General features: G+C 38.8%; 1 protein-coding gene across 1 annotated transcript; it reads left to right on the forward strand.

Moving 5' to 3' along the window:
• The first annotated feature begins 350 nt into the window (after positions 1-350).
• tlcd3a (TLC domain containing 3A) lies at positions 351-25,786 on the forward strand. The gene is made up of 5 exons (XM_036562958.1): positions 351-800; positions 12,545-12,631; positions 15,980-16,199; positions 21,866-21,961; positions 23,273-25,786. The coding sequence occupies exons 1-5, from the start codon at positions 679-681 to the stop codon at positions 23,582-23,584; spliced, it is 837 nt and encodes a 278-aa protein (XP_036418851.1). The 5' UTR covers positions 351-678; the 3' UTR covers positions 23,585-25,786.
• The last annotated feature ends 1,937 nt before the right edge of the window (positions 25,787-27,723 follow it).

A 27,723-nucleotide genomic window follows, 5' to 3' on the forward strand; every position in this document is an offset into this window, starting at 1 on the left:
TTCCCTCTATTTTGAGATACTTTATGATTTTGTGATTATATATATATAAAAGTCATAAAGTAGGGGCTAAATATTATTTTTTTTATAGGAAGAATGGGCTTCTATAGTGTATTTTGCTAAGGGTGCCAGTGATAATTGTGGAGGGCCCTGTGTTACCCTATTGGGCTTCTAGATGGTGCTGTCGAGCAAGGAAAAAGGCGGGAGCACAGTGATCATCCACTCCAAAGCCCCAACACTTGAGAGTAGCATACATAACAGGAACCAGCAAACGCTCGCTGCTTTCAGGACACTTCATCTCCTGCACCGGCGTGGAAAACAGGTCTCATGTTGCAGCCGGGGTTCAAACAAACCGTGCTCAACCGGGCCGTCATTACATCAGCTGGAAGTTATAATATGTAGTAAGCTGAGGCTTTTTTTTTACCGTCAGAGGTGAAGTGAAGATTAATGTTAATCGACCCCGAATTCTTTCTCCGTTTGTTTTCGGTGTGTAGCGGCGTGTTCCTGAGGTAAAAGAGGGAGAGAGAGGGGGGAGAGAGATAGGACAGAAGGCCAGAGCTCTAATGCGCTCTGCTGTGGTGAAACTGCTAGCTCGAGCGAGATAACCACAGATAAACAGACGCTAGCTCGCTGAATCACACACAGCGCTGTATAACGGGACTCTCTCTGTCGAAGCCGAAGATGTGGCGTGTGCTGGTGTCCGGTGCCGTGCTCTTTCCCGGCTTGTTTCTCGCCTTTCGTAAAGTCCTACCGGCCGTTTTTAAGCGGTGGACCGAGGCGGACGTCGTGTTGGTCAGTGAGAGGTGAGTGTGAAGTGTTTAACCTGAGAAACCGACGTTCAAGTCGCCTTCCTGTTCTCCAGCTTCTTTTCCGAATTGCTCTGTCCACCTTAAATGGCTTAAATGGTGCCGTAGTTAAATTCATTCTGGCGCCACCACAGGCTGCTGGACCTGCTGCACCATTTAAGGTGGAACACAAAAATTCGAGTAAGAATGTAACTTCTCCTTTGTGGTTTGATAGTGAAGTTCATTTTGTCCAGTTCGCTAATCCAACCCTTTTAGCATCTCTTCAGGTTTTAAACAGGGCGACTTAATTTTATTATTTTATATAAAAAAAGCACCATCTGAACCTAATCTGTTGACAGGACACAGTGACACATTTAATTATATTAATCCTTTTTTGTGTGTGTCAGGATTATCGTGCTATGCTATCATAGTGATAAGCTCTCTTCTAAGCTGTCTCTCACTGTAGTCCTGTCTGTAGGAATCCAAATACACATTAAGAAGGCAGTTTCCATGCAAACACAAACCAGCACTAATGTTGGTTGTTTTCCTTTTTTTCTCGATGCTTTACGACTGAAAGCTTCACATTGAGAACCGTTTCTTAAACGTGCAGTTGTCTGGTTCGTAGTTTAAATCAGAATCGCATTTATTTGCCATATACATTTACCAGGAATTGTTGGGCTACACATCTCTCATATCTCAGTTCTTATTCAATACATTACACACCCCTCGCCCATTCAGCGACCACCAAACACGCTGCAATCTTATTGGCTGAGAGTGGTCGAATGACTGTGAGGCGTAAACCAAATGCTCACCCATCACGGATAGACCACAGGTTCCCAACGCTGCTCCTGGAGTACCCTCTGCCCTGCATGTTGGATTGTTTTCCTGCTCTCAACTCAAAAAGGAGCTGAATGGTTGGGTCTGGTGTGTTTGGGAGGGGGGAGGTTCCAGGACAGGGTTGGGAACCACTGCACTAAACTGATAGCTGCCACCAGTTGGAGGTCACATATTGCAGACTGTTCAGATTTGAAGCACAATCCAAGGCCTGGGTTTTGCTACATCATTTGCAAAGGCCTTTAGCCTGGCAGTGTGCCACAAACAGACTGGGTTGGGGTACATTAAGCTGTAGTTTGCTGTAAGCATATCTCAGTATCTTTGAAGCTTGACTTGGTCCCCAGTATAGGAGGAAGATATAGCCCTTATCGGTTGTCATACATGCAGTTGGGTCATAACGGTCTGTTTGTCCTGAAGGCAGATAGCTTTTTTTGTATAGGCTTGAATGGCTGTGCAGTGTAGGCAAGTGATAAGCTGACACAGATGCACACTCTTGTGTTAGGAGTAGACTTTTACACCTTTGCTGTCTAAATCATTGAAAGTGTATTACATCATTCTGGTCTAATATTGTACAGTGCAGTGCAGTTAGTTATAGGCCTAACATCTGTAGTAATAGCATTTTAAGAATTTAAGAATACTTTATTGGAAAAAAGGTAGAAAAGGAAGCTTTTAAAAAGACACTACAAAAAAATGTTAGTTGACTGATGTTCAGTGTTTTTAATACATATCGTCTAATAACGACATGTAAACATCTATAAAATGTACATCCATCTGGACTAGCATTTATTTGTGAAGGGTTACAATTCAGCAAAATTAATAAAATGCCGACATTTTAGCACAGAGGTCCAGCAGTTGTTTAATGATAAATATGTCATCAAATATTGAGTATATCTAAACATCTGTCTGATGCTGATACTTTATGTAAAGCAATTATATGCCAATACCGATATGATTCCGATACCATTGTGCAACATTATTATAAATGATGCATACATTTGTCTGTCAGGCTCTGTTTCTTACTGTAAAACAGTCCAGTGGGGAATACAAACTATGCATTATCATTACACAAGACTGTAACTAATCATTGTCTAGATTAAATTTCATGAAGCACATTTTTACAATCAAGTTATTGTAATTTAATTGAGTAATTATGTCAGCCCCAGTTGTGTGAAAAGTATTTTTGCTCTCATGGGCTTTCTCCTGCATGTAGTTGGCTTGGTTTTGTAATCTTGGCAGGAGTGAAATCTGTGGCTAGTGTTAAACCAATCACCACTCACCTTGTGAAAGGGTAGAGGCTGTGCCAGTGTTTCTTGGTGAGCAATTCCATCATAAACCCCATAACATCTTTTATCCACTGCTTAGAATGCAATGCTGTGGTTTGAGATGTGTTATCAGTTTCATCTTGGCCTCGCACAGTCATCTTCAAACTTGCAAGCTTTGAGTTTGTTTCACTTTGCGGTTTCAGTCTGGCACCCCTGTCATGCACTTTTTAGCTAGACGACTCAGCTTCCTCTGACGAGATGAGGTTGAGGTTCAGTTGATGAGGACAACAAAATGCCAAAGCTTTTTGGTATTGCCCAAATACAAGGGTTGTAAAAATGCACAAAGGTGATGATTCCACTGCATTGATTTTGGTATCTATTATAATCATATTCAATTGTTATTTTTATTTTTTTTTAGTGAAAATAAAAAAAAATCAGGCTATTTTCAAACATACAAAATCATACAGAAAAAATCTTTGTTTTTATTGTCTATATTCCAATAGAGTATTAATGACTGCTTTGCTTATTCTGGTTCAGTGCTACCCCTAGTAATTCTGCAAAATGAGTAACTCTTCTTTTCAACCTTTGCATTTCCTGTGTTACCCTTTTGCCTACTTTTTTTTTTTACACACTGCTTTTGTCCAGTTAATGATGCTATCCCATTGCTGTGACTGATCTGGACTGTATAGTGACAACTGTTACCATGGTTTCTATGTCCAGTGCAATTCTTTGGCCTCTAAATGCACACACTGCACACAAGGATTCAAAATATGAGTTAGGTCTACTGTTAGCCTAGACTAATATTGATGAGGTGCTTATCTGTTGCACATTATCGCATTGCCTATTGATTTTTTTAATCGTTTCTTTCTACAAAACTAAACATCTTCATGCAATTCCAGTTTTCCAGTAAATCAGCTTTGTTAGGCATTAACTTGGTCACGTTGCTCTAGAACTACAAGCCTTAAGGTATGTGCAGTGCCCATTTGTGCCGCTGACCTGTGAATCCTGTGGATCTTTACATGTGCTTTTAGTTGTGTTTGAAGAAGTTTTATCAAGCTTCCCAATTTTTCCACACGCTGTAAATCCCTCCCATATCAAACAGCAGCACCATCAGGGTTAGAAGGACATCTGTCCATGTTTCTTGTTGTAGTGTCCTTTTACGAACTAATGGTGTGAATTTCAGAGTAATTGGCAATTTGATACCGTCACCATATGATGCGTTATCCTTGTTCTTTATGTACTTTTTTGAGAAACAGTTCTTGTGGATCGTACCATCTTTCAGGCTTGTCCTGAAAAATCCTGAAATTTTAGCTGTGGATTGTTTGCCATACAAACCATTTAACTGGCTTTTTTTTGTTAAATGTATGTATAAAGTATAAGTATGAATTGGCCAATTTGTCTGATCATCTGTCTTGCTTAATAGCTCTTGATAGTTACTCCTATCTGAGCTCAAATAAACAAAAAAATAAAACTTATTGTTGTTTTCATAAGACCCATGATGTGTCTTTATAAATGCGTTTTCTGCTTTCTTTTATTTAAGTGCATTTGCCTTGACTCACCAGATGAAAACACATCCAGTTCACGTTGTTGCAACATTAACATGTAATTTTCAAAGTGAATTACTTACTAATATCTGGAAATGCTCAAAAGAACACGTTCAGATGAGAAGGCCATGCGATCATGTTTTTTCGTTGCTGGAAAGTACAACTGGTGTGTACTGCCAGCTGAGAATTCTAAAAGAATGTAGTATTTATATTCACTGGTGAATCAGAACTAACATAACATTACCAAAAAGTGAAAAGAGCCGTGTTTTGTGAGCAGTGCAGTTGGTTTTATTTTCACATTTTCAGAATTCTTTCTTTAATCACTTTTAAACAATATTGTTAGCAACCAAGTAAGCTTTCTTTTAGTATGCATCTGAAATTCATGTGGAACATGTTAATTTCTGTGGATCTGTATCACAAGTGTCAATTTTCAGGGTCCAAGCATTATGCACCTTATGGAGCCAGTACTAAACGATGCATATATATATGTGTATATATATATATATATATATATGTGTATATGTGTATATGTATATATATGTGTGTGTGTGTGTGTATATGTATGTGTATATGTATATATATGTGTGTGTGTGTGTGTGTGTGTGTGTGTGTGTGTGTGTATATATATATATATATGTGTGTGTGTGTGTGTGTGTGTGTGTGTGTGTGTGTGTGTGTGTGTGTGTGTATATATATCTCTCACACACACACACACACACACACACACACACACACACAAGTAATATATATATATTACATACATATTACTTGCATTGGATTACATAAATCCAATTGTCAGAAACTACAGTTATACTGTATTGGAACCAGTGCCAATGCTGGCACTTAAACATGGTATGGTATTGCCGATGGAGATAGCGATACCTATGACTGACACTATGAAGAATTTTTGACACGCTGACAAGTGCATTAATGCCAGTAGACAGGGCTTAACACGCCGGTGGTGTGGAATGACTAGCAGTAAAAATGCTCATGGCAAAACCTGTAACAGCAGTATTTCATGGGAAAAACACACTAACAGGAGTCTCTTACCTGAATAACTCAGCCAGGCTTCTTTTAGTAATCACTCATCTGCCTCTGTGTAGTCACTAACAGTCTGAGTTAATATTAGTCCAGATAGTTATTGAGGTAGCGGAAGGAACTGCTGGACTCTGAGCGTAATGATGGCCTTTAGCCTTGATTTAGGCTTTAGCATAGCAGCCTGCTATCCGGGCTAGAGTGGGCCTCTGTCGGTCAGTTGAATCACTCAGCAGCGTGGTCTCGTGGCCATTGCTTCAGCCAAGCCAGAAAAAACCCTAAAAGTTGCTGCTGCAGACAATGCGAATGACAATTACATATACTACACTCTGGCTACACTACAGTCTGGTGCTTGGAGATGTAAGTGTAAGTGAACAGAATGCACATATGAGACAAATGACTTGAGAAATTCGGATGGGAAACAACATTCAGCACTGTTTTTGCCTAGCCAGAGAAGCTGCTGCATGTTTACATGTGCGCACCACAGGTTTATCTATATTATTCAGTTGTGTTTTTACGTTTTGCACAGTTAAAGAAATTTTATGTTTACTTAAGTTGTTAAACATGGTTCTTATTACTAATAATATAACAGTAAATACTACATGTAAATGGTAAATAAACAGACACAGGTTTTCTTAAGCATCTAATATATAAAATCCAACAAGTAAATGCCATTCAATCATTTATATAAAATATGTAAAAAAAATAAAATAAAATAATAAACTGTATAAATATCAGGACTTAAGGTATAGAAAGGGAAAAAATGGCATCGATGCAACACCTTTAGCTTTAGAAACATTCATTTATAGCTTATCAAGAGCCCACAGTGAAAAACATTGACACTTATTCATCATAGTTGTGTAGAATGAGCTCAGATTTGGCCGTCCAGAATGACCTACAAACTACTCTGCGTATTCCATGTGTCTGTACCCAGTTTGCCTTCATATACATATAATTTACACAAAGCACTTTCATTCATGCAGATGTTTCGATATTGATTTGATTGTGTAGTGTAATTACCGTCATAAAACACTGGCTGTTTGAATGATAATTTTGCTGTATATGATCTTCCGTAGTAGGTAAGCTGTTCTGTATTGTCGGGAAGTAGTAATTTATCCTGTCAGTAGTCTGAAGCGAAAGTCTTTTAAATGGAATGTGTAGTCTAGTGTTTCTATCAATGTGCATGTTAAAAAAGTACACTTAGTACAAGGATTGCTGCACGCAAAGGTATTAGTATTATTGTTGTAATTTTCTGTTTTAACTGTTATTGTTGATATTATTGATGTTATTTACGGTGATTTTGACTATTTAACTGCAAATCAGGTGTTTTTCAGGCTGTTAAAATATTACGCTCAATTTTACATGCACTTCTACCATATTTGAGTTTGTTTGAACATACATGGTGCATTGCAGAACTTTAATGCTAATTTTAACTCCTTTTCCAATCAGATTTGACCGTATATCAATTTGACCAATAGCAGTGCTGCAATTAGCTGTGTTGAGATGACTGAGCTCTTCTGAATGAAATATTTGTTCTTGTGTCTGGCCTAAGCTCTAAGTACTATGATGAAAAAAAGACCTAAGGTCCACGAAGATCAGTTTATGTGAAAGTGAAATTTTCACTCCCCAGACTTTCTACTTCTCTGAGCTAATTTTAGCACTGTATGGTATGAACTGAGAAAGAACAGAATGGCAGGATGGAGAGCCAGAATGACTTGGCATGTTATTTAAGAGAAATGAATGATTTATAATGGAATGGAGCTTTGAGTGGATTACACCAACAATACACCAGCGTGCTGGTGTTATGGCAGGAGCCATGGAACTTAACACTAAGGAGAAGGAAAAGGAATCTGGAAGACCTTTGACCGTGGAAGTGGAAAGATCCTGGGCCTTTGAGCAGTTCAGCATGACTTTAAGCTTTGCAGCTTTCAGACAGATCTAAGTTTAGCTCAGTGGTTTCCAATCCCAGTCCTGGGGGCCCACTGCCCTGCACAGTTTCAGATATTCTCTGCCTCCCACCCACCTGATCCAGCTCATGAAGAGCTTGATAATTACCTGATAAGCTGGATCAGGTGTGTTGGGGCAGGGAATCATTGAAGCTGTGCAAAACAGTGGGTCCTTAGGACTGGGATTGAGAACCACTGTTTTATAGCATAGACCTTCTGAGTTTCCAAATGACTGTTTATTCTTAACTGTCTTGTTTAATATTGACGCCCTGTGTGGTACTCTGTGTTTTTTTTTTTCCTCTGAAGATGGCCATGCATTAGCAGGGTTCAGAGAAAGGCTGTGCTTTCCTGCTTTTATTCAGAATGCAGTAAGCAGGAAGAGGATTATTATGGATGTGATAATGAAGAGACACACTGTCTGGACATTGACAGCAGTGTGTTATCTTGACCTGAGTGTGTGTGGTATTTTGGGAGTCCTTTCTGAATCATTCAGGCTAAAGTGGTTCTGTTATTTTCCTCCTTGTGTGATGTGTGTGTGCTGCTCTGAATGCTCCACTCCATTAGGCAGAGAGAAGCAGTCGAGAGCCGCCAGCTCAGCCTCTTCCACCTTTCAGCTCCACTAAACCAGGAGAGAAATGAAGACTTAGAGTTTGTAGTAGGGCCCAACCAAATTGACAATTGTCACCAATACTGATTTTAAGGACCTAAAATATTTGCTAACTGATATCAGCCAGTATAATTTTATAGTATGGTTGTCAGTGTTCAGTCATCAGATTTCTTTCATTTCAGCAGCAAAAGCTTAATAGTACTCTGCAAATGTCAGAGACGACTTTTTCATTTATTTAATTTCCATGGTTGGTTGTGGTGGGAGCATTTAATTTTTTAGTGTCGGGGAAAGAATTCAGGAAATAAAAAATTATTTAACAGAAACAGATAATTATACACAATGTAATGCTGATAAGCAATTTTAATACATTAGGCAATAGCCTCTTTGCTTAGAAAGAAGTTAATTCTACAGCAAGATAATAACCCTAAGCAGGTCCAAAACAATGGACACACCAGAGCCCAAACCTGAATGTATTTGGGATTACGTGGACCATGAGACGCAGAAAATGCAACTTCTAAGACTGAACTTTGGAAGTGTGGAAAAATATCCCTGCAGATTTCTTTGAAAAACTGAAAGCAAGTCTCCTGAAAAGAATGTAAGTTATAATAAAGGCAAAGAGTGGACACAATAAGTGCTCAAAAATTGATGTTGGTTTTAGTTGTTGAGGCTTCTGTATAATTTTCTGTTAAATGTTTTCTGCTTTTCTTCTATCAATTAAATAAATTAATGGGTGGCCTTTGAATTACCCAGTCATGTACATTATGTAGGAATAGTAATTAATATAAATAAAATAAACTGTATGAATATCTTACTGATGTAACGAGTGACACCATTCATTATTTAATTTGATACGATGTACGATTTTAGTTTTTAGAGTATTATAAAAGTACAGCAAAAGCTTGATATAATGCTCTTGCCCCAAACTAACACACTAGTCTCAAGCTGTTAAGCTAGGCATACAATGATAGAATATGATAGAATATTATAGAATAATTATAGAATAGAATAATATTGATAGAAAAGACAGAATATGATGTTATATTGTTACAATCCTAAAATATTGTATTGTTGGGGATATGGGACAAATGAGCAGTTTTACTAAATAAATGTTAGAGCTCTGTCTTCACTATAATATAAGAAGCTAATCTAGTGATTTTTCTCTACTGCTGATAAATCTTTGAAATCTTAATATTGATGTACTTTATCAGCCAACCGATACACTGATTGAAACTATTTTTGATGGAGTTTATAAATAGAGAAAGAGAGTGATTGAAATGGTAGTGTTGGACATAATAGAAGATAATGATTTTAGAAAGACAGACAGTTCTATAGAAAGAACTATGGAGTTAACATTACACACCGGCCGCAGCTGCCTGAAGGGAGGATGAAAGGAAAGACAACCCACAACAAAGGCACCTTTTCCTTTCCTCCCTCTCTCGCCCCTCTGCTCCCAGCTCTCAGAGCAAGAGTGAGAGAGAACACAAAGAGTGGATTGTGGAAATCTGGGTCTTGTGACAATGTTCGGCCTACAAGTTTCCATGGACTGATGGTTATGGTGGGGGCAGAACAGTGTGTGTGTTTGAGGAAGGGGCCGCTTATCCACTGGCCAACTCGAGCGTAAGCTGGCAGGCCCAGGTCATGTGGCTGGCGTTGTCATGACGAACAAATGTCACCCCATGCAGAAAGCTCAGCCATGGACCTTTTGGTAACCAGTCAGGAGGCCTTAGGCCAGCATCCAGTCCAACTCACACTACTACTGCAGTACACACTCGAACAACTTCAGCTTTTTATTCCTTTGCTGTTAGGGCTGCACGATATCAACGGAATACCACATTGCAAGTAACTTGATATTTGTTGTGTGTTGGTGAGATGGTCTGCAATATATTAAAACACTTTGGTAGGGGATAACAGTACATTATTACTGGTGGTGTAATGGTTCAATCCTTTCACGTTTCAGTTCAGCCCTTGTTTTCTGGGCCATGATTCAGTTAGTGATTTAGCATGGAAAAATGTAACCACCTTTGAACCTTTACACATAGGTTTAATGCAAGATGTGCCAATAAAAAAAGGAAAAAGAATGTAATAATTACTTTTAAAAGTTCCTCTTTTATGAAATTGTTGCAAAAGAAAGTGTTGCTATTTGTAAAATGCTAGGTATATTGTGCTAGCTTGCTGTCAAATGTTAACTGCTGGGGGGATCATTTGGGCAAGGCACAATATGGTTCAGATAGCAGCAGTTCCTGTTGAAGAAATGCTGACTGTTTTCAGTCTTACAATGTCTTACATGCATTTATATTTGTGCCATAAATAACTTAAGTATTCCATTATTTTTTATTTTGCACTTTGGACAGTAGCAAATAGTAATTTTGTAATTCATGGATAGTAATTATCTGTAAAAACAGCAGGAATGCTGGTTATGCAAAATATTGTCATTACTGTCATACTATTACCAAAACTGTAAAACTATAACATTATATGGGTTAAATTTTTTTGGTTTAATTACTCAGCATTTAACCAATTCCCTTGTCTGAGAATCTGGTGTATTTTGTTGCTCAGTGTGGCCAGAAACCAGAGCTACAACAAAAACACACGAAATGATATGTGAGTAAATGTGCAAAGAACTACTAAATGCTTTAAAGAAAACTCTTGAATGACCTTTAAATGCTTTGATGCTACAAACAAACAAACTTTTATCAATCCATCAACTGTCTCTGAAAGGCTTGATGTTGTCACAGCTCACAGAGCTGGCGACTGTTTGAAAAAATGTGTTTCCTGTCAGATTGATAAAAATCGGTACATAAGGAAGTGCATACACATGGACATGCAGATAGGTAATCAAAATGCAGCTGTGGCCAGCTTAATGTACGACAAATATGACACTCTGTGTACCTCTGAGGGCAGAGCATCTCAGACTGAGACGGCCAACTTGTTCATTTTCACCCATAGTCCCTGAGGCGTGATTTTACGAGCCAGAAACAGTTCAGTTAAAATAGAACATGTGTTGTCTGTGAAGCATCAGGAAATAAGGGAAAAAAATGTCAAAAAGGCTTCTTGAAATGTGTAGAGCATCCAATAATTACATGCTCGACTAGTTTTTAAGATGGGTTCAGTGCCGAATTGTTGAAATAATTTATAAAAAGTTGCCACATAGTATAGTTTTCTGACCTTGTCTTTCATTTAAGTCTTAATATTTTCTTAATGGGGGTCCTGCATAACAGTTTCCATCAGGGTTGAGTGGGTTGGTGGCTTTGTTTCCATTAAGTAATATTTGTCTACCTGCTAACAGCTTGGAGCAAATGTGAGATATTAATTTTTTGACAGTGTTTTTTTTTTTTATGCTAAACAGTGCTGTGACTGGGTCTGGGTCAAAGGTAAAAGAATGACCGAGAGGGACTGAAAAACATTTGTCTGAAGTTATTTCATTTTTTTACTTTCCATTATTGCTGTCCAGTTCAGACACTATTCTCATACTGACATGACTGTAATAAATGAGTCTGGTACAATTGTTCGTGTAGAGCTGCTGCCAGTCAGAATCCACACACCCACAGTGACTGTATTTCCCTTTGGAGCTTCAGGAAGGAACATGGCTTTGAATCCTGGCTGACTTTTCCGTTTAACCCCATTAACCTGGAGGTCAGAGAGAGTGTTTGATTAACACTCAGCCCTTCACTGCTCAGCTGTGTTGCAGTCAGTCATCGTACCCGCATCAGCAGTTCTGGGGTTAGAGAGAGTAAACTCACAGAGGTTTGGGTTCTGTGAGGTGGAGAGCCAGGTGATAAATGGGGAAAGTGTTGTGTTTGTCAAAGTAAACTTTTCTGTACTAATTATTAGAGATGGCACAGCTTTGAGTCATTCAACGTGATTTAACGTGAAATGACCACTCACCATTATCAACATGTAAAAAAGTGTAGGTTCAGTGGTTGTTCGGATAGGAATTAAAGTTGCTATATTTGTGTAAACATCACAACTCTTGGTTCCAATCACCACCTCTAGAAAAAAAAAAACACTTCATAAGTTTACACTGCAGTGGAACATAGATTATTGAAACAATGTACCAAATTATTTTTACATTTACAAAACAGTCTACCAAAGCTTATAGCTACACTTTTTGAGAGTTGGGGATTTGAAGACCTCTCTGGTGGAAATAGATAATTGCAAGCAATGTGTGGGTAGAACACTTTATATAGCCGGTTGTACTTTTAAATTACCTCCAAGCTTTACAGGGTGACTGCTCAGACACCACATTTTAGCATGTTTTTTCCTGTCCTATCTTGGTAATGCCACTTCTTTCAGTTGCATAGTGCAGCTTTTATGAGCATATGCTTAATATTTTTATAATTGATTCTAACCTTTAAAAAAAATCTATGCAACTGCCACGTTCACTCCTTCTACACCTCTAATATATCTGCAGTTTTTGCAGTGTTTTTTTTAAGCTGGAAAAAAAATAACGACTGCTTTATACAGGCAAGTGCATGAAAGCTTATGTGTTAGCTCTGAACTGACTCATATTTCTCTTTCTCTGACTCCCTCTCAGGCTGGTCTCCTCCATTCATGCCATTATGGCCACAACAGCCGGGATCGTCGTGGTGTCCTCATGTAGGGGCAATGTGATAACAGACAGGTAAGTCATCCAATACTGTGTTCCGCCTCCTCCCATTCAACCCAGTCATTGACTCTGTCATGCTGGAGGGTTCACTAATCTTTCTACCTGTGTGGAAGAGACAAAGCCACGTTCTGATCTCACAGGCTTCCTTTTCCTCTGTAGCCAGTGAATATTGCTCCAATTTGGATTGGTAATTCATGAGAAAATCCTACATCAATGAGTGCACTGAATCTAAAGCTTCACATTTTTTGTAGTGTTCTGAAGAGTCCACTTACTGATTAATGCCTTGTTAGTGTTCAGTCCTCAGAGGGAAAGCAAGACAAGCACACACCCTCTGCTGCCTCCAGCCCCATCTCACAAGGACACAGACGGTTCTTAATTAAAAACGCATTCATTAAATAATCTTTAAAAACTATTTTTTTTCACATAGAGCCATCAGCAGCACATCCTGCATTCTGTCACCCCTCTGTGTAAACAGTCTGCATGAAGTTTTTTGAAGAATTTTTAATTCAAACAAATTTGCCACCAAAAACATAAATCCGGCTTTTAAAAACAACAGGAAAAATAAAATAAGAAGAATAGTGGAAATGGGCAATACATTATGTCACTTTTCTGGAGGTAAAAGTGGATTATCAGGATACACTGGAGCTGTTAATGGAAAGGCCTCTGCTATAGTAACTGCAGTTGCCAAAAGGAAGTAATGCAATGAGCTGTCTAAACAAAACCCCAACTCCTACTGCAAATTTGTAGTGTTTTTGAGAGTTCCCTCAATCAATAGTACAACATAGCCTCTGTTTTTGTCTTATTTTGTTCTCTTGACCTCTCAAACGTAACAATTAAATTTAAAGGTAAAGTTGAAAGTAGCCTGGTGTCTGCTTTGTATGCTAAGGACCATCTTTAGCCTCCCCAATGGGTAATGACTGTATGTTTGTGGAGATTTCAGTGGTCTTTGAATAGTGTATAGAGTTTTACTTTGATAGCCAAGATGCTTTGCTTTTGAGGAATAAAAATATAACAGTATTGGCCAGTTATAAATAGCATATTAAGAAAAAAAAATTAAAAAGTAAAGTGAACTACAGTGAATAGGAAAAGAACATTCTGTAGTCTTTCAAAAGTTGGGTATGGCACGTGAACGAAACATTTGTGTTTGTATTTGTTCATGTTCATCTCTTTGTGTACTCTGGCCTTAAACAGTTAGAATTATGAGGTTGTATGAAAATGGGTTTTTTCTGAAAATGTAAACCCGTTTAATGTTATTCTGCTAAGGCAAATGAGTTAAGGCAAGGGGCCCATGCATGAAATTTTTAAGGGGCCTAAAATTACTACTGGTGCCCGTGTGTGAGAGGGAGAGGGAGAGGGAGGGAGTGTTGGGAGTTGGTTATATACAAAAAAAAGCCCAAGTGCTAGTTAACAGATGTTCTCCTTCAATTATCAGCATCACCTTTTCAAACCAGAGAGGCATGACCAGCAGCACAACCTGCCACCTGTCTGTGGCCTAGAGGGTGTGTGTGTGTGTGAGTGGTGTAATAGAGAGTAATCCAGCAGGCCAGAGAAAACTCCCAGCTGCCCCGTTAATCCACTTGAGGGCTTAATACCCGGTTTGAGTGCATGAACAGCCGCAATTGTGTGTCCTTGTCTGTGTGTATACTGTATGTGCGTGTGCATGACTAGAGGACATAATCAACCATTATTTAATTTGTGCATCGCACACGACAGTTACTTATCTTGAATTCCTGTTTGCATGTATACAGTCCCATGCAGACTGTAAGCTCACCTTGTCATTAAACAGATCGTCACTAATCACGTGTATATGTGTGTGCGCACGCATCTGTGTATTTGATGTCTTTGAGGAAGGTTGTGTGAGTAGCAGACATGCATACAGAAATTCAGGCTTAGACCAAAGCTTTAGCTCTCTGGATGTTGGAGTGGGTGGATCTGGCTGCATAATTAACCTGCGCAATCAGCTTTTATTAATGTGTGCTGTGCTCATGACCAAGAGCATTATTTCTGTTGTGTAAGCTTCCTATTAAATCCTCACTGTGTGTGCTTTTGAATTAGAGTGAATGAGTTTTTGTATTTGTGTTTGTGTCCCTTCAAATTCATGTATTTATGCAAGACAAAGGACTTCCACTACAGATGGTACCACTTTTTCTGTTCCGATACCAATATTGAAACCATTAATATAGTCCTATATCTGATTTTTTTTTTTTAGATGTAACATTTTAGAGAACATTTCTGTTGTGTTCAAAATGCAGTAAAATGAATAAAATCCAGGTATTTTAGCACAGTAGCACAGCATTGTGTAAACATTTTGCATTGTACAAACAACTTCCATCATACAATAAATACATCCTCAAAAATCAGTTTTGAAAAGTATTTTCATATGTCAGATGCTAATATTTATTTATTTAAGATCTGCTGATGCTAATATAAGTGTGATATAATTGCGCACTTCATTTAAGATAATTAGGCTGTCACGCTGAAACTATTCAAATATTTTGCTACTTACAGGAGGAAATACAACTAAAGTCACACAATGTAAGTGTGTACTATTTCAGGCTAGATTTGTTACAGGATTGAATCAGATTCATACAGTTTCTCTGTCTGATATCCAAACCAACAGTCTCATAACAATACCCATCAATGCCAATATACTAATATGCCATCTCTAACTTCTAAGTGGAGGTCCTCCATGCTGTAAAGAGCAATTTAATGCACTTACTAAAACTCTTTTGGTTCAAATGTAGTTTAAACACCTGAAAGGTTTGAGTGCTGATGCGTTCTGACATCACGTTAATATTAAAAACTACATTTCCATTTAAATAGCAGCTTTTCTGACACAAAAGTTAGAAGGCTGTACAAAAATGAAATAACCGTGAAATACACGAAAGTGTTGTCACAAACATTCACGTTCATCTCATTTGTTAGTTTTTCCTTCAGTTTTTTTGTTTTTTTAAAAAAGGAAAAAAGGTATTTCAAATCTGCAAAAGAAAACATGCTTATTAATGAAATGATTTAAAGGCAGGCTTCCCCAAACTTTTGACAGGCAGTGTATGAAAAAACATATCATTGGTGTCAGAACAAAAGCTTATATCTCCACAATGGAAAGTTGAAGAACATTCTTAATTTTTACGTAGTTCATGTAACAAGATTTTATTCCAAATTATTTTGTGCCACTTCTATCGGTTAATTTGTCATAGTTTTTTATAGTGTTAAGGGCTGTCATTTTCAAATAATCTAAAAAAAAAATGGGGATTGGAAAATTGGAAAAAAAAGGAAAATTGAATGGAGAAGGAGAAAAACAAGGTTTTATTGTTTTTTTAATATGAATGATTTATCTTGCTTTTGTATGATCTTCTGTTTCAGGCACTGGCTGGCCACCTCTTTCGTAATCTGGTACGGAGTTCCCTACATGTCGTATGACATCTTTGCCATGTACCTCAGCCACTACTATCGTTTCCGCGTCAAAGGTCATGAGGATTACAAAGGGCACTCTTTAAGGACAGTCAACTCATTTGTGAGGAAAGAGTTCCTGCTGGTCCTTCATCACATCGCACTCCTCACCATCCTGCTGCCTATTACACTGGTGAGAGGGGGCTGCAAGTGCAGTGTGGGTAGACATTAAGAGAGCTAGAGAGAGAGATGTAGTAGGGCTGACTGGCCACAAAAATTGTAGGTTAAACTACAGTAGATTTTAATCAGCAAAACCATTAGAACAGTTATTGTTTAATATATGGAAAATGTTTTTAAAAAATTAAATAAATGTTAGATGGTTTAGTTGATTGCCTCACATCTTCACCTCACCCCAGAGTGCAAACTGCACAGCTTTCCATGCAGCTAAAAGAAGAAATGTGTGGAAGCACTGTAAATTACAATAATGCTCAGTGAAAAATACCAAACTGCCTCCAATTTAGCTTTGTTGTCTAACCACTTCAGGCAATAGTATCACCTGTTTTTCTTCTTTATATTTCTAATTAAACAGTGTTATAGCATGTTTATAACATGACAGCAAAAACAGCCGATGGTTACTAAGATTACACTCACTTTGAAAAAGTTTTACTGCTGTTGGTCTCAAAAGAGTCTCCTCTACACACTGTTAGTACAGCACAGGAGCTGCTCTGTCACTACCACACCAACATAATTATCGCTTAATGTTATTCTCATACTTTGGGAATGAGTGATTTGACTGGATCAAGTGGGGTGGCACCTTAATACATAAAAAATGAGTCAGGTTGGAAGGGCTTGCGTTTTGAAGCACATCTAGTTTGGCCACTGAACTGAAATATTGATTAAAATGGAAATGTGTTTGTTTTGACATGCGGATGACTCAAAAACACTTCAAATATTATTGCTTTTAAAGGTGATTTTTAAAATAAGTATTTGGATACTCACTGGAAAATACCGACAAAATAATCGAATCCTGTAAAAATGTTTCTGGTGCCAGCGTTGGGGTTGGGTGATGTGGCAAAAATACAATACAGCGATACTTGAAGACATTTTGACAATACATGATGTGTATCAGAATATTTAGTTTTTCTGAGGTTTGAGAAGCTAGAACAGAAATAATGCACCATAAGTGGCACATTTCATTTTTTAATTTTTAATGAAATGTGCATTAGTTCACCTTTAAGTACTGACAGTGTCCGCAGTATGACTGGAAAATCATATGGTAATGTGATTTAATTTACAATCAAGCTCTTGTGATTTATTTTTTTTGTGATTTATAAAAACTTGGAGTTTTCAGACGAAAAAAGCCACCGAAAACTATGACCAATGAAACATCAATTAAATAGGCTTACTACGAAGTGTCAGAATCTAAGACTTTGCAAATAATTTAAATGGTAATGAAATTGATAAGTGATGAGAAATGCTCTTTGTATTTTTTCACTCTCCTGTGTTGGTCAGCACAGGTGTGTTCAAACATCTTGAGCCACAGCAAACGAATGGAGAAAATGTCAATCGTGTGGAACTAATTCACGATTTCTACTGGGGACGTTACACAAGCAAATTATAATGTCTGTTCATGTTGAGTATCAAGATGAGGTACAATGCTCAAGAACTTCACTACAGGTTTGATGCCACTTAAAAAAACAAAACATCCGGCTCGATATGCAGAATACTGCAAAACAGGAGCAGAAAGTCCCTGCTAGCTCGCTAATGCCAGCTGTAGCGGCAGCTTTTGAAATGATGACAAAATTCAAACGACAGGGCCAGTATATAAGCACAGTATAAGTAAGTATAACATAAAAATAATAAAATTCTTTGTCTTGAATTATCAGCTGTTCTCTGTTTTTACCTAAGCTTTTTTTGTGGGTTTCAGTTTTCAGCCCTGAATTTGGGTTTCGGTTTCGATCAAGGATTTTCACTTTGGTGCATCACTAATTATAATAACAGCTGTTACACTGCCAGCATTGATGGACACAGACAGATAGACACGCGCACACACACACACACACAGGCGTCTAATGTTGCGTCAGGGAGCAAAGTGGTGTGGAGGAAACCTGGTCTTTTGTTTTGGGGATGCTGTGCTGTCAGTAGTGATATGAGATCACTTTACCTTCGCTTCCATTATTCACATGCAGCTGCTGCTCTAATACCATCTCTCTCTCTTTCTCTCTCTTTCTCTCTCTCTCTCATGCACCTCACACACCTTTGTTTGCTGACTTGCTGAACAGTGGAACACAAACATGCACACAAACTCTCAAAAAATGACCACTTCACACACAGCTGATAAAGTAGCATGTTTCTCAAGAAGCAGCACAACACATGTATAGATGCATATATATATTTATGCACGTGTGATTTGTCACTGTGCCTTCTTTTTATTACAAGAGCAACATCTGTGTGTGATCTGTTCGTCTCTTGATTTTTAATTACCCTAAATACATATTCAGCAACATATCTTGGTAATCTAAATGGTAAAATACTCCTGGTTTATATTAGTCCCTGAATCATCCATAAACCCCTATGTGTTGAAAAGCCATGCTAAAATGTATTACGTTTTTACAGTGCACGTTTGTACAGTAATTAGCCTAAGCATATTGTAATTATGTTCCTCTTGGCAGGTCTTTCACACACACTCCTTGCACTGTACTGTCTGGTATAGGGTTACACTGAGGGTGGCCACTGTCTGTTCCAGTGGCTGCTTCACCTCCTCTTTTATTCATCATCTCTCCTTTGCTACTCACACACATGCACATGTCTGGCCACAGATGAGTTCTTAACATCTTAATCTTGTCATTTGTTACAACGTTTAATGGCCATTAAGTGCAGAGGACATGTTCATGCTTTGGCTAGTTGTGTTTACTGTAAGCTCTAGGGATGTACAGCTCTAGGGATGCACCACTATGGGAATTGTGGGCCAATGATATACAGCATTTTTCATATATATATATATATATATGCCAATACGTAAACAACTATAAACTTGGATTAGCATTACAGAAAAATATGACCTTTCATTTTATAGGATTACATATGCAGAATTAATAAAATGCAGATATTTTAGTCCAGTAGCCCAACATCACCTAAATATTCTGCTCTTCTGGAATATAATTAGTGTATCATCAATGTGTCATCCAAGTTTTAACTTCTTTATTTTTTAAGTAAATATCTGCCGATAACAATATGATCTTGATATATTGTGCATCCTTGGACAGCCCTATGTGTATCATCACAGTTTGGCTGGCAGATTTTTTAGGGTGCCAAGCACCAAAAGCCAAATAAGCTGGTCATATATTGTATTTGTTACTGTTCTTAAAGTAATGGGACCCTTTTCTGCTTACCCTAAATGTAGTTGATCAGCGAAGACATGTTTGGTGTCTGAAGTTTGCTTCTTAAGTTTTGCACTGGAGATACAAGTCTGATATAATAGTCTAGCTTAAACAGCATTTTACCACTTCTGATGTGTGTTGGTATTTTTTTAAACGAGTACCCAAAAAATCGTTCTCAAGACAACCCTTAAAACCAAAAATATTTATAATTGTTTTATAATTACCCCGATTGTAATTAGGTTCAGTCATCAGTCAAGTTGTGTTTTGCCTATGTTAGGGGTATAGGGGATTCTTTAATGGGGAATTCCACTGATTAAATGGTTAAGATATAAACAAAGTCATTCGGAGTGGTTTGATGTAAAATGCTCTGTTCTTGGGAAACTTAAGTCAGAGTTGTTCACAGTGGTAGGGATGGAAACCAGACTTCTGAAGAGCTGCCTCTGAAAAAAACTCACTCACAGAAAGTTATTACAATGGTTGTGAATACATTGCTGGATACCTCAGACATTTTTTATGATTTGATCTAAAACCTTTTTTTAAATGAAACATTCGTGAGAGGTATGTGCAGGGCATTGTGAGTCACCAAAGAAGTTATTTTTCTTCAGATTAACCTGTGTTTTACCAATAGCATTACATATACAGTGGAGGAAATAGGTATTTGATCCCCCACTGACTTTAAAAGTTTTAATACAAAAAAAATAAATCAAACGTCTCATAATTTTATGCCAGCTTTATTTTAACAGTGACACATAGAATATCAAAAGAAAAACTGAGAAAATTACATGAAATGAGAAATAAAAATTAATTTGAATTTCATTGAAGGAAATAAGTATTTGACCCCCTAGTAAAACATCATTTAATACTTGGTGGCAAAACCCTTGTTGGCAAGCACATGCATTAGGCATGCATTTGGAAACACGAAGCTTCAGCTCTCTCCATAGATTTTCTATGGGATTGAGGTCAGGAGACTGGCTAGGCCATTCCATGACCTTGATATGCTTCTTATGGAGCCACTCCTTTGTTTCCTTGGCTGTATGTTTTGGGTCGTTGTCGTGCTGGAAGACCCATCCACGACCCATTTGCAGTGCCCTGGTGGAGGCAAGGAGGTTGTCACCCAGGATTTTGCGAGACATGGCCCCGTTCATCTTCCCGTCGATGCGGTGAAGTTGGCCTGTGCCCTTAGAAGAAAAACACCCCCAAAACATAATACTTCCACCACCATGCTTGACGGTGGGGATGGTGTTCTTAGGGTCATATTCTGTATTTTTCTTCCTCCAAACACGTCGAGTTGAGTTGAGGCCAAAGAGCTCAATTTTGGTCTCATCTGACCACAGCACCTTCTCCCAGTCTCTCTCGGAGTCATTAATATGTTCATTGGCAAACTTGAGGCGGGCCTGGACGTGAGCCTTCTTGAGCAGAGGAACCTGGCGTGCACTGCAGGATTTTAAACCATTACGTCTCAGTGTATTACCAATGGTTTTTTTGGAGACTGTGGTCCCAGCTGCCTTGAGATCATTAACCAGCTCCTCCCGTGTAGTTCTTGGCTGATTTTTAGCCTTTCTCATGATCAATGAGACTCCACAAGGTGATATCTTGCATGGAACTCCAGGCCTAGGTCGATTGACAGTAATGTTGTACTTCTTCCACTTCCGAATAATTGCACCAACAGTTGTCACCTTCTCATCCAGCTTCTTACTTATGGCTTTGTAGCCCATTCCAGCCTTGTATAGGTCAACAATTTTGTCCCTGACATCTTTAGACAGCTCTTTAGTCTTGCCCATGGTGGAGATGTTGGAGGGTCACTGAGTCTGTTGGCAGGTGGCCTTTTATACAGGTGACAATTTGGGACAGGTGTCTCTCATGCAGGTAACGACTTCACTGAGATTAGGGTGTGTCAGTGGTCTGTGGGAGCCAACATTAGTCATGGTTTTTAGGGGATCAAATACTTATTTCCCTCAATGAAATGCAAATTATTTTTTATTTAAATATTATTTAATTTTCTAGATCTTCTTTTTGATATTCCATCTCTCACTGTTAAAATGAAGTTACCATAAAAAATCATAGACTGTTTAATTATTTGTCAGAGTACAAACTTTTAAAGTCAGTGGGGGATCAAATACTTATTTCCTCCACTGTAAAAACTCACATACATGCATGTTCACTTATTTTGAACAGTAAATAAAATGGCTATATTTGCATTATAGGCATCGCAACCCCTGTTTACTATCGCCACCATAATAAAGAAATGTAAGTCCGTCAGTTTCTCTACAGTGAACTGTTTCACATTAGACAACATTTTGAATGACTTTGTTTATATGTTAATAAATGAATTATAGAATGTCTTAAAAATCAGTGGAATTTACCTTTAAGGAATGCACAGCAAAAGCAGTACCACACAATTTCCATGGGTCAGAAATTGGGACATTGGTGTGTGTTGCTGAATGTGTTGTTTTTTTTTCTTTTGCTTTTTTCCCCTCAGTTCTTTAGGAAAGATCAGGGTGATTACTTCATTGGCTGCCTCTTCCTCACTGAGCTCAGCACACCTTTTGTCTCACTGGGCAAAATCCTCATTCAGGTAATGAACACACACAAACTCTTAATGACTTGCTTGCAGGTTTTCGATGATAGGCTTACAGATTTGCAGACCTCAGCAGACTCTTAATTGTTAACTGATTACTATTCTTACAGAGGTTGTAATGACCACGCATACACAGCCCTTCAGCATGCTGTTTCTGAAGGCTCTCGTCTCTGTCTCTCTCACTCCTTTTCCTTTATTTTTGTTTTTTTGCCCTCTTTCCTTCTTATCCCTATCTTCTCCTATATTATCTTTGCCTTTGGTTTTTGTTAAGTCTTGCTCTTGTGTTTATGAAGTGTTGGTTTTTTTGTTATGGAAATCTACATAGTACATGTAACGTCTATTGCTGCACACTGTACCCCCTTGTGGAAATGTCTGGTAATATCTTTCCAGCAGTTTGTTCAATGTTGGTTTCAAGAGCATAGATTCTTGTTTGTGGTTATTTTATTTATACAGAACTTCCTCTCACTTTAAGAACACTGACAGAATGCGGTTTTCTGAGCTTCTTGTAGGGCACTTTGTTACATAACATTCAGTTTCCAGTTTACTATGCTATGCTGTAGCACTGGACTATGTTGTTATGGTTAATAAAAAACTAAACAGGTTGGCAACAACAATGATACATTTCTCACCTTGCTAATGTTAGCTCGATTACACACACAAAAAAGGGACATTTCACACACAAACACAAATTGAAGCTGCACTACGCAAGACGTGGAGACCTGTCTGGTGGAGATATGTAACTTGATGCAACATGCAGAAGAACATTTTGTAACAACGTTTGTGCTTCAGACACTTTCCCTGAGCGGATGAATCTGATGATTGCGAGCACATTGAAAGAACTCGGCCAAAACCTTGGTAAATTACCAGTGTTATCAAAGGATGTGAATGAGTTATCTACTGTTATCATTATATACTCATCTAGTGTAATGTTGACTTTACATGTAAGACCTAAACATCAAGCCGGACCTTCTTTTTGAGCCTGTGCGTGTGAAACTCCTGCAAAATCCATTTCAGGTGTGACTCATAGCCGTGCATATTTTAGCGTGTTTTTGTCTTATGACTCTTTAATTGAGAAAAAAATGTAACATATTGCAGCTTTTAAATATAATTTGAAAGTTATTTTTCCAAAAATTTGCAAAAGCCCTAAGGTTGATTTGGAATTTGGGGAACATGGATAGGTCAGTTACTCACTCTCATAATTACATAACTTTCATATTAGTTTCATAGTAGTTACCCAGCAAGTCTTAACAGTAGTAACTGAATAATAAGCATGCAGTTTAAGGATTGTCTCTCTCTTCCTCTCTGTAGCTTGGAATGCAGGACTGCTGGCTGCACAAGGTGAATGGAGGCATGGTGCTGCTGAGCTTCTTTCTGTGCCGCATTGTGCTTTTCCCCTACATGTACTGGGTGTACGGCGCTCACTATGGCATCCCCGTCTACAGTGTGCCCTTCCATATCCCACTCTCAGCCAACTTGGGCAACCTGTGCATCCTGGCGCCCCAAGTCTACTGGTTCGTCCTGCTCTGCCGAAAGGGCTACAGGCTCTACAAGCGTCAGTGCAGCGCCAAAAGCCAGGATTCACCCTTATCCCCAACAGAGCCACTTTCCAAAGCAGAGTAGAGCAAGGAAAGGTGGCAAGGCAAAGCAACAACCAACCCACGTCAACACCAACTGCTAGGATACTCCAGTACTGCAACTGCTTCTACTATCACTTATACTTTAAATGGATTATTAGTATTTCTCTCTACTCTGCACATACACACACATACACGTACATATGGCTGTTACAGTGCTGCTCTGCTGCGTTTAATTGGAGCAGACGCCTAGGTCAACCTCTGAACCACCCTATCTGCAGCTCCTTATGTCCAGGGGTGGGAGTGGTCATAGTGAAGCCCCACCCCCTTTATCTGTCTTTACAATGGACAGATATGCAAGGATAAGGAGCTAGAAGACAGCAGATGAGTGAAAACAGCTATGAGAGGGGAGTCCACCTAAATAAACCATATAGGTCAAAGGTCTTGACCGTCTCTCATTGCTGTTTAGATACAGGAGTTTGGAAGATTGTTCACAGGTTGGAGTGAAGTTACTAGAACTGTTTTTTCCTTCTTTTATCTTTTGCGACCCCTCAAATCATGATATTCTGCCCTCCTCAGAAGTTCTCAAGGTATGCATTTATGTATTTTGGAGAGGTTAGGGTGGAAGAGTGCTGGATTTCAGACATCTATGAGTGACCTCCATAAACTTTTACTAATCCTTTTGCACCAGCACTGATTATTAAGGGGGGACGTCATCACACATCCCTCCCTTCATTATAATATACTATGTTTTCAGGACCTGTCCTCATTCTGCGTTGTTTGGCCTTACCCCTTGATTTTCACTCCAGAAGCCTCGGTGCTCCCCATAGTAACCATGTCCACAGCTGAAGTCCTGCTGTTTTCCTTTACGGTTGATCGCCGTAGTTCTGTATTCACACACTGCCCTACTGTAACTGTTATACTCTTCCTCTACATTCCTCATTTGGATCTCTTCAGCTGAATCACTCCTGCGTCATATCTTTTGCCCCACATTTTGAAGGGCTTCAGAAAACTTATGACTCCATGGGTCCTCAAGGGGGCAGTAGAGTTTCTGATGACATGTTTACAAAACGGACTTCAGGAGTCCACAACCAGGGAGATGTTTCACAAAGCAGAGTTTCTCAGATAACCAGATAACTTGAGCCCAAAACAATTCCTTTGGACAGTCCTAACTGTGGGCCCAAGATATCCAGTTTTACTGAAGAAAAGCCCTTCTTTGTAGAACATCACCCAGATGGTACTAGAGCAGTTGCTCTGTTGTCATGGTGACGAGGCTACTGTGACATCCTGGACTGTTACATAGTGAGGGTGGGTTCTTGCATAGGAGGAAAGGGGGCATACAACACTTGGCATATCTTTCAGGTCACTTAACTCCTGGGGGGCATCTCTGGGCAACAGATAAAGCAATAACACTGGATGAAAGGCAGGTGATTATGGGTAGTTAGTGTAGTAGTGCTGTCAGAATGGGGCCAGGCTACAGAGAGACTGAAAAGCTGCTCTTACTGTTGACCTCTGTATTCCAGCAGAAAGAAAAAAGTGATATCCATGTGGCTATAATGAAGTGCTTGTCTTGTACATAGGCGAACTCTCGCTTCTTTCTTGGTATTGTTTTGACTGACAAATAGCTCAGAAAGTAGGTGCGCTTGGCAGGGGTTCCACTGTTGTCATCATGAGGCGATTTAATCTCTCTGAGGCTGAAGTTAGACTGCAATCGACCGGTCTATCCTCTGCCCACTAATGCATTCTTTCATAGCAAGTGTTGCTAGGCTAGATTGGACAGGCTTTACAGAACAGTGGGAAAAATCATAGTGCACTCAAAATAGTGCAGTAGTACAAATTAGAACTAGGCAGGTTGGAAACACCAATGACAGAATTTGCCAACATGCAAAAGTATACACAAAAAAACATGCATATGATCTAATGTGCTACTGATCTTTCATGCATACGAAATAAATAATTTCAAACAAAACACGTAATTCTCTGTATTTTGCCAAAAAAAATCAGTTCTATTTTTCAGTAGGTCAAACAGGGTTCTTGTTGACATTCTGTAGAGCTTGTTCTAGCTCGCAACACTTTCAAAACAACGCATTTGTGGACGGAGCACCAACAGGTCAGTTAGACCAGGTTTTCCAGAGATAGTTTAAAACTTTAGTCCCAGACTAAAAAATATTTTCACTAATAAGTCTTGGAAACCAGCCTTTATAGAAATTTTCTCTTATGGCACACAATTAAAGAGGCGGCAGCTTCTGACCAGTTTTTTGTACACATGTGCAAGTTAGCTTTAGCCGTAGCATGGAACTCGGAGACATTCTTCAAAGGGCATTAGCATTTTCTGAACATATCTTTCTGAACACATTTTCATCAAATGCAGATCACGTAAATACACTATTTTATTATAGTAACTTTCAGATTCAGTAAAAGCACTTTCAGCAGCACATACCTTTACAATGTAAATATTTAAGAAGAATGACTTGCGTCTCTTATTTCTAAGCTGAGCTGTCGGTGGTTATTACCTTAAGTTTGTTTATTTCAGTAAGAATGGAAGTGAGATCTGTGAGGTTTGTACAATAGAATATTTACTCTTTTACTTTTTCCTCTGAATTGGAGCACTGATTGCTTTTGGCTTTTCTGTGTAGAACAAGCTTAAATCAACATACAAACACCCACCCAGCACCTTTTGCAAAGTCTAGCACCCCTTGCACTACAACCAAAGTTTTAGTTTGGGCGAGTTGACAGTTTGACGTTTTTCTTCAGGATCTCGTGTTGTGTATAGCAGTACACTGCAGTCCAGCATATTTCTTTACGCAATAACTTCCTGTTTTCTCATTCAAAACGGCCAGTTTCTCCCTTTTTAAGGTTTTTAGCCAAGCCTATTTGGATTCTGCCAATCAGATGAGGAACAGCTCTGTATGTCTTTGTCTCATCGGGCATTGGACCACCACACTGTTCATTTGTCATGTCTGGTTACCCCCCCACTCAAAAGTCTTAATGGAACTGTTTGATTAGCCATGTTAACATGTCTAATAGTGATTGGAAGCTTGTGACCACCTAATCTTGCGGAGCCTAATGTGATTGCATAACCTGGGGACAACTTGTTAAGGTTTTACCCACAGAACTTGTAGAGAGGAGAATTACCACTTTGTAATGTCTTCCGGGTTTCTCAAACGCTAGAGGGCGCTCCTGAGCGAGTCCAAAATAAATGGATTATACTGTAGCATTTGAGAAAAATCATAGTTTATAAATGTTGAAACATTTTTAATGTAAAAGAATAGTCATTTCCTGAACATAGAACAGCTTAAAACAAGACTACTGTTATATGTTTCAAGAGCTTTTGAACTCGAGTTATAGGAGTCTTAAAATGGCGCCTCATGTATGTCCATGACGTCAGTAAGCACGAACAGCCAACAAGCTGCTCTGCTCGCCAACCATTCAGCTCTCACTAGCAGTATTGCTAGCATTGTACTGCCCAAAACCCATTTGCTGTAGAAAAAAAGGAAATATATTGGTGCGCTTTTTTAGTGAAATACATCCTTCTACTTTCTAAAATTAAAGGAAAGTTCTGGGCAAGTGATTAGAAACTATTTTAACTTCTCGTTTTTAGCCGTTTATCTCCATTTACTCCCATTCATTGAGGACTTGCTCACTGGCGTTTTGCAGTTCTGTTTTTGATATAACGGGGGAAAAAAGAAGTGGCCAGACTCCTCGTAAACCGTCTCTGGTACTCCCCCTCTAAAACCCACCCCAAATTCTAGTCCGTGCTCTTTTACATCCAGAGTATAATCAACAACGCAAGCAAAACACGTTAGCTAGCGAAGCGCAATAGTTGGCTAACTGAACTGTTTTTCTTTTGCAAGGACCACATGTAATGTGTTCTGTCCACACACGTAACACGTACATGCTTCATTTGAGATTTTTGGGGGACTTTGCAGCCATGCTAGTTTATGTTACATCCATGAGCTAACAACACGCTTGTCCATCTGACAATGTTGACGACTGCACCGTAGCACCCTTCTTTGCACTTTGCCGTCACAAGGCATTGGATTGATTTTAGAAATTTCACACCTACATTTAGCCCCAAGTTTCTCATTGTTGTCCCCAGACATTCTCGCTACAAGATCATGTCTAGCCATGTGAGATTAGTGGTCACCAGTTTGCAGGTACATTAGCATAGTGTTATCTTTGTTT

Source organism: Colossoma macropomum, unplaced genomic scaffold, assembly GCF_904425465.1.
Source record: "Colossoma macropomum unplaced genomic scaffold, Colossoma_macropomum, whole genome shotgun sequence".
Taxonomy (NCBI): Eukaryota; Metazoa; Chordata; class Actinopteri; order Characiformes; family Serrasalmidae; genus Colossoma; species Colossoma macropomum.

What these genes read in the sequence shown, in the direction of transcription:
- tlcd3a (XM_036562958.1), top strand. Translation starts at nt 679, where the DNA reads ATGTGGCGTGTGCTGGTGTCCGGTGCCGTGCTCTTTCCCGGCTTGTTT. An exon ending in GTCGTGTTGGTCAGTGAGAG is followed by an intron (nt 801 to 12,544) that starts GTGAGTGTGAAG and finishes ACTCCCTCTCAG; the next exon opens with GCTGGTCTCCTCCATTCATG. An exon ending in TCCTGCTGCCTATTACACTG is followed by an intron (nt 16,200 to 21,865) that starts GTGAGAGGGGGC and finishes TTTTCCCCTCAG; the next exon opens with TTCTTTAGGAAAGATCAGGG.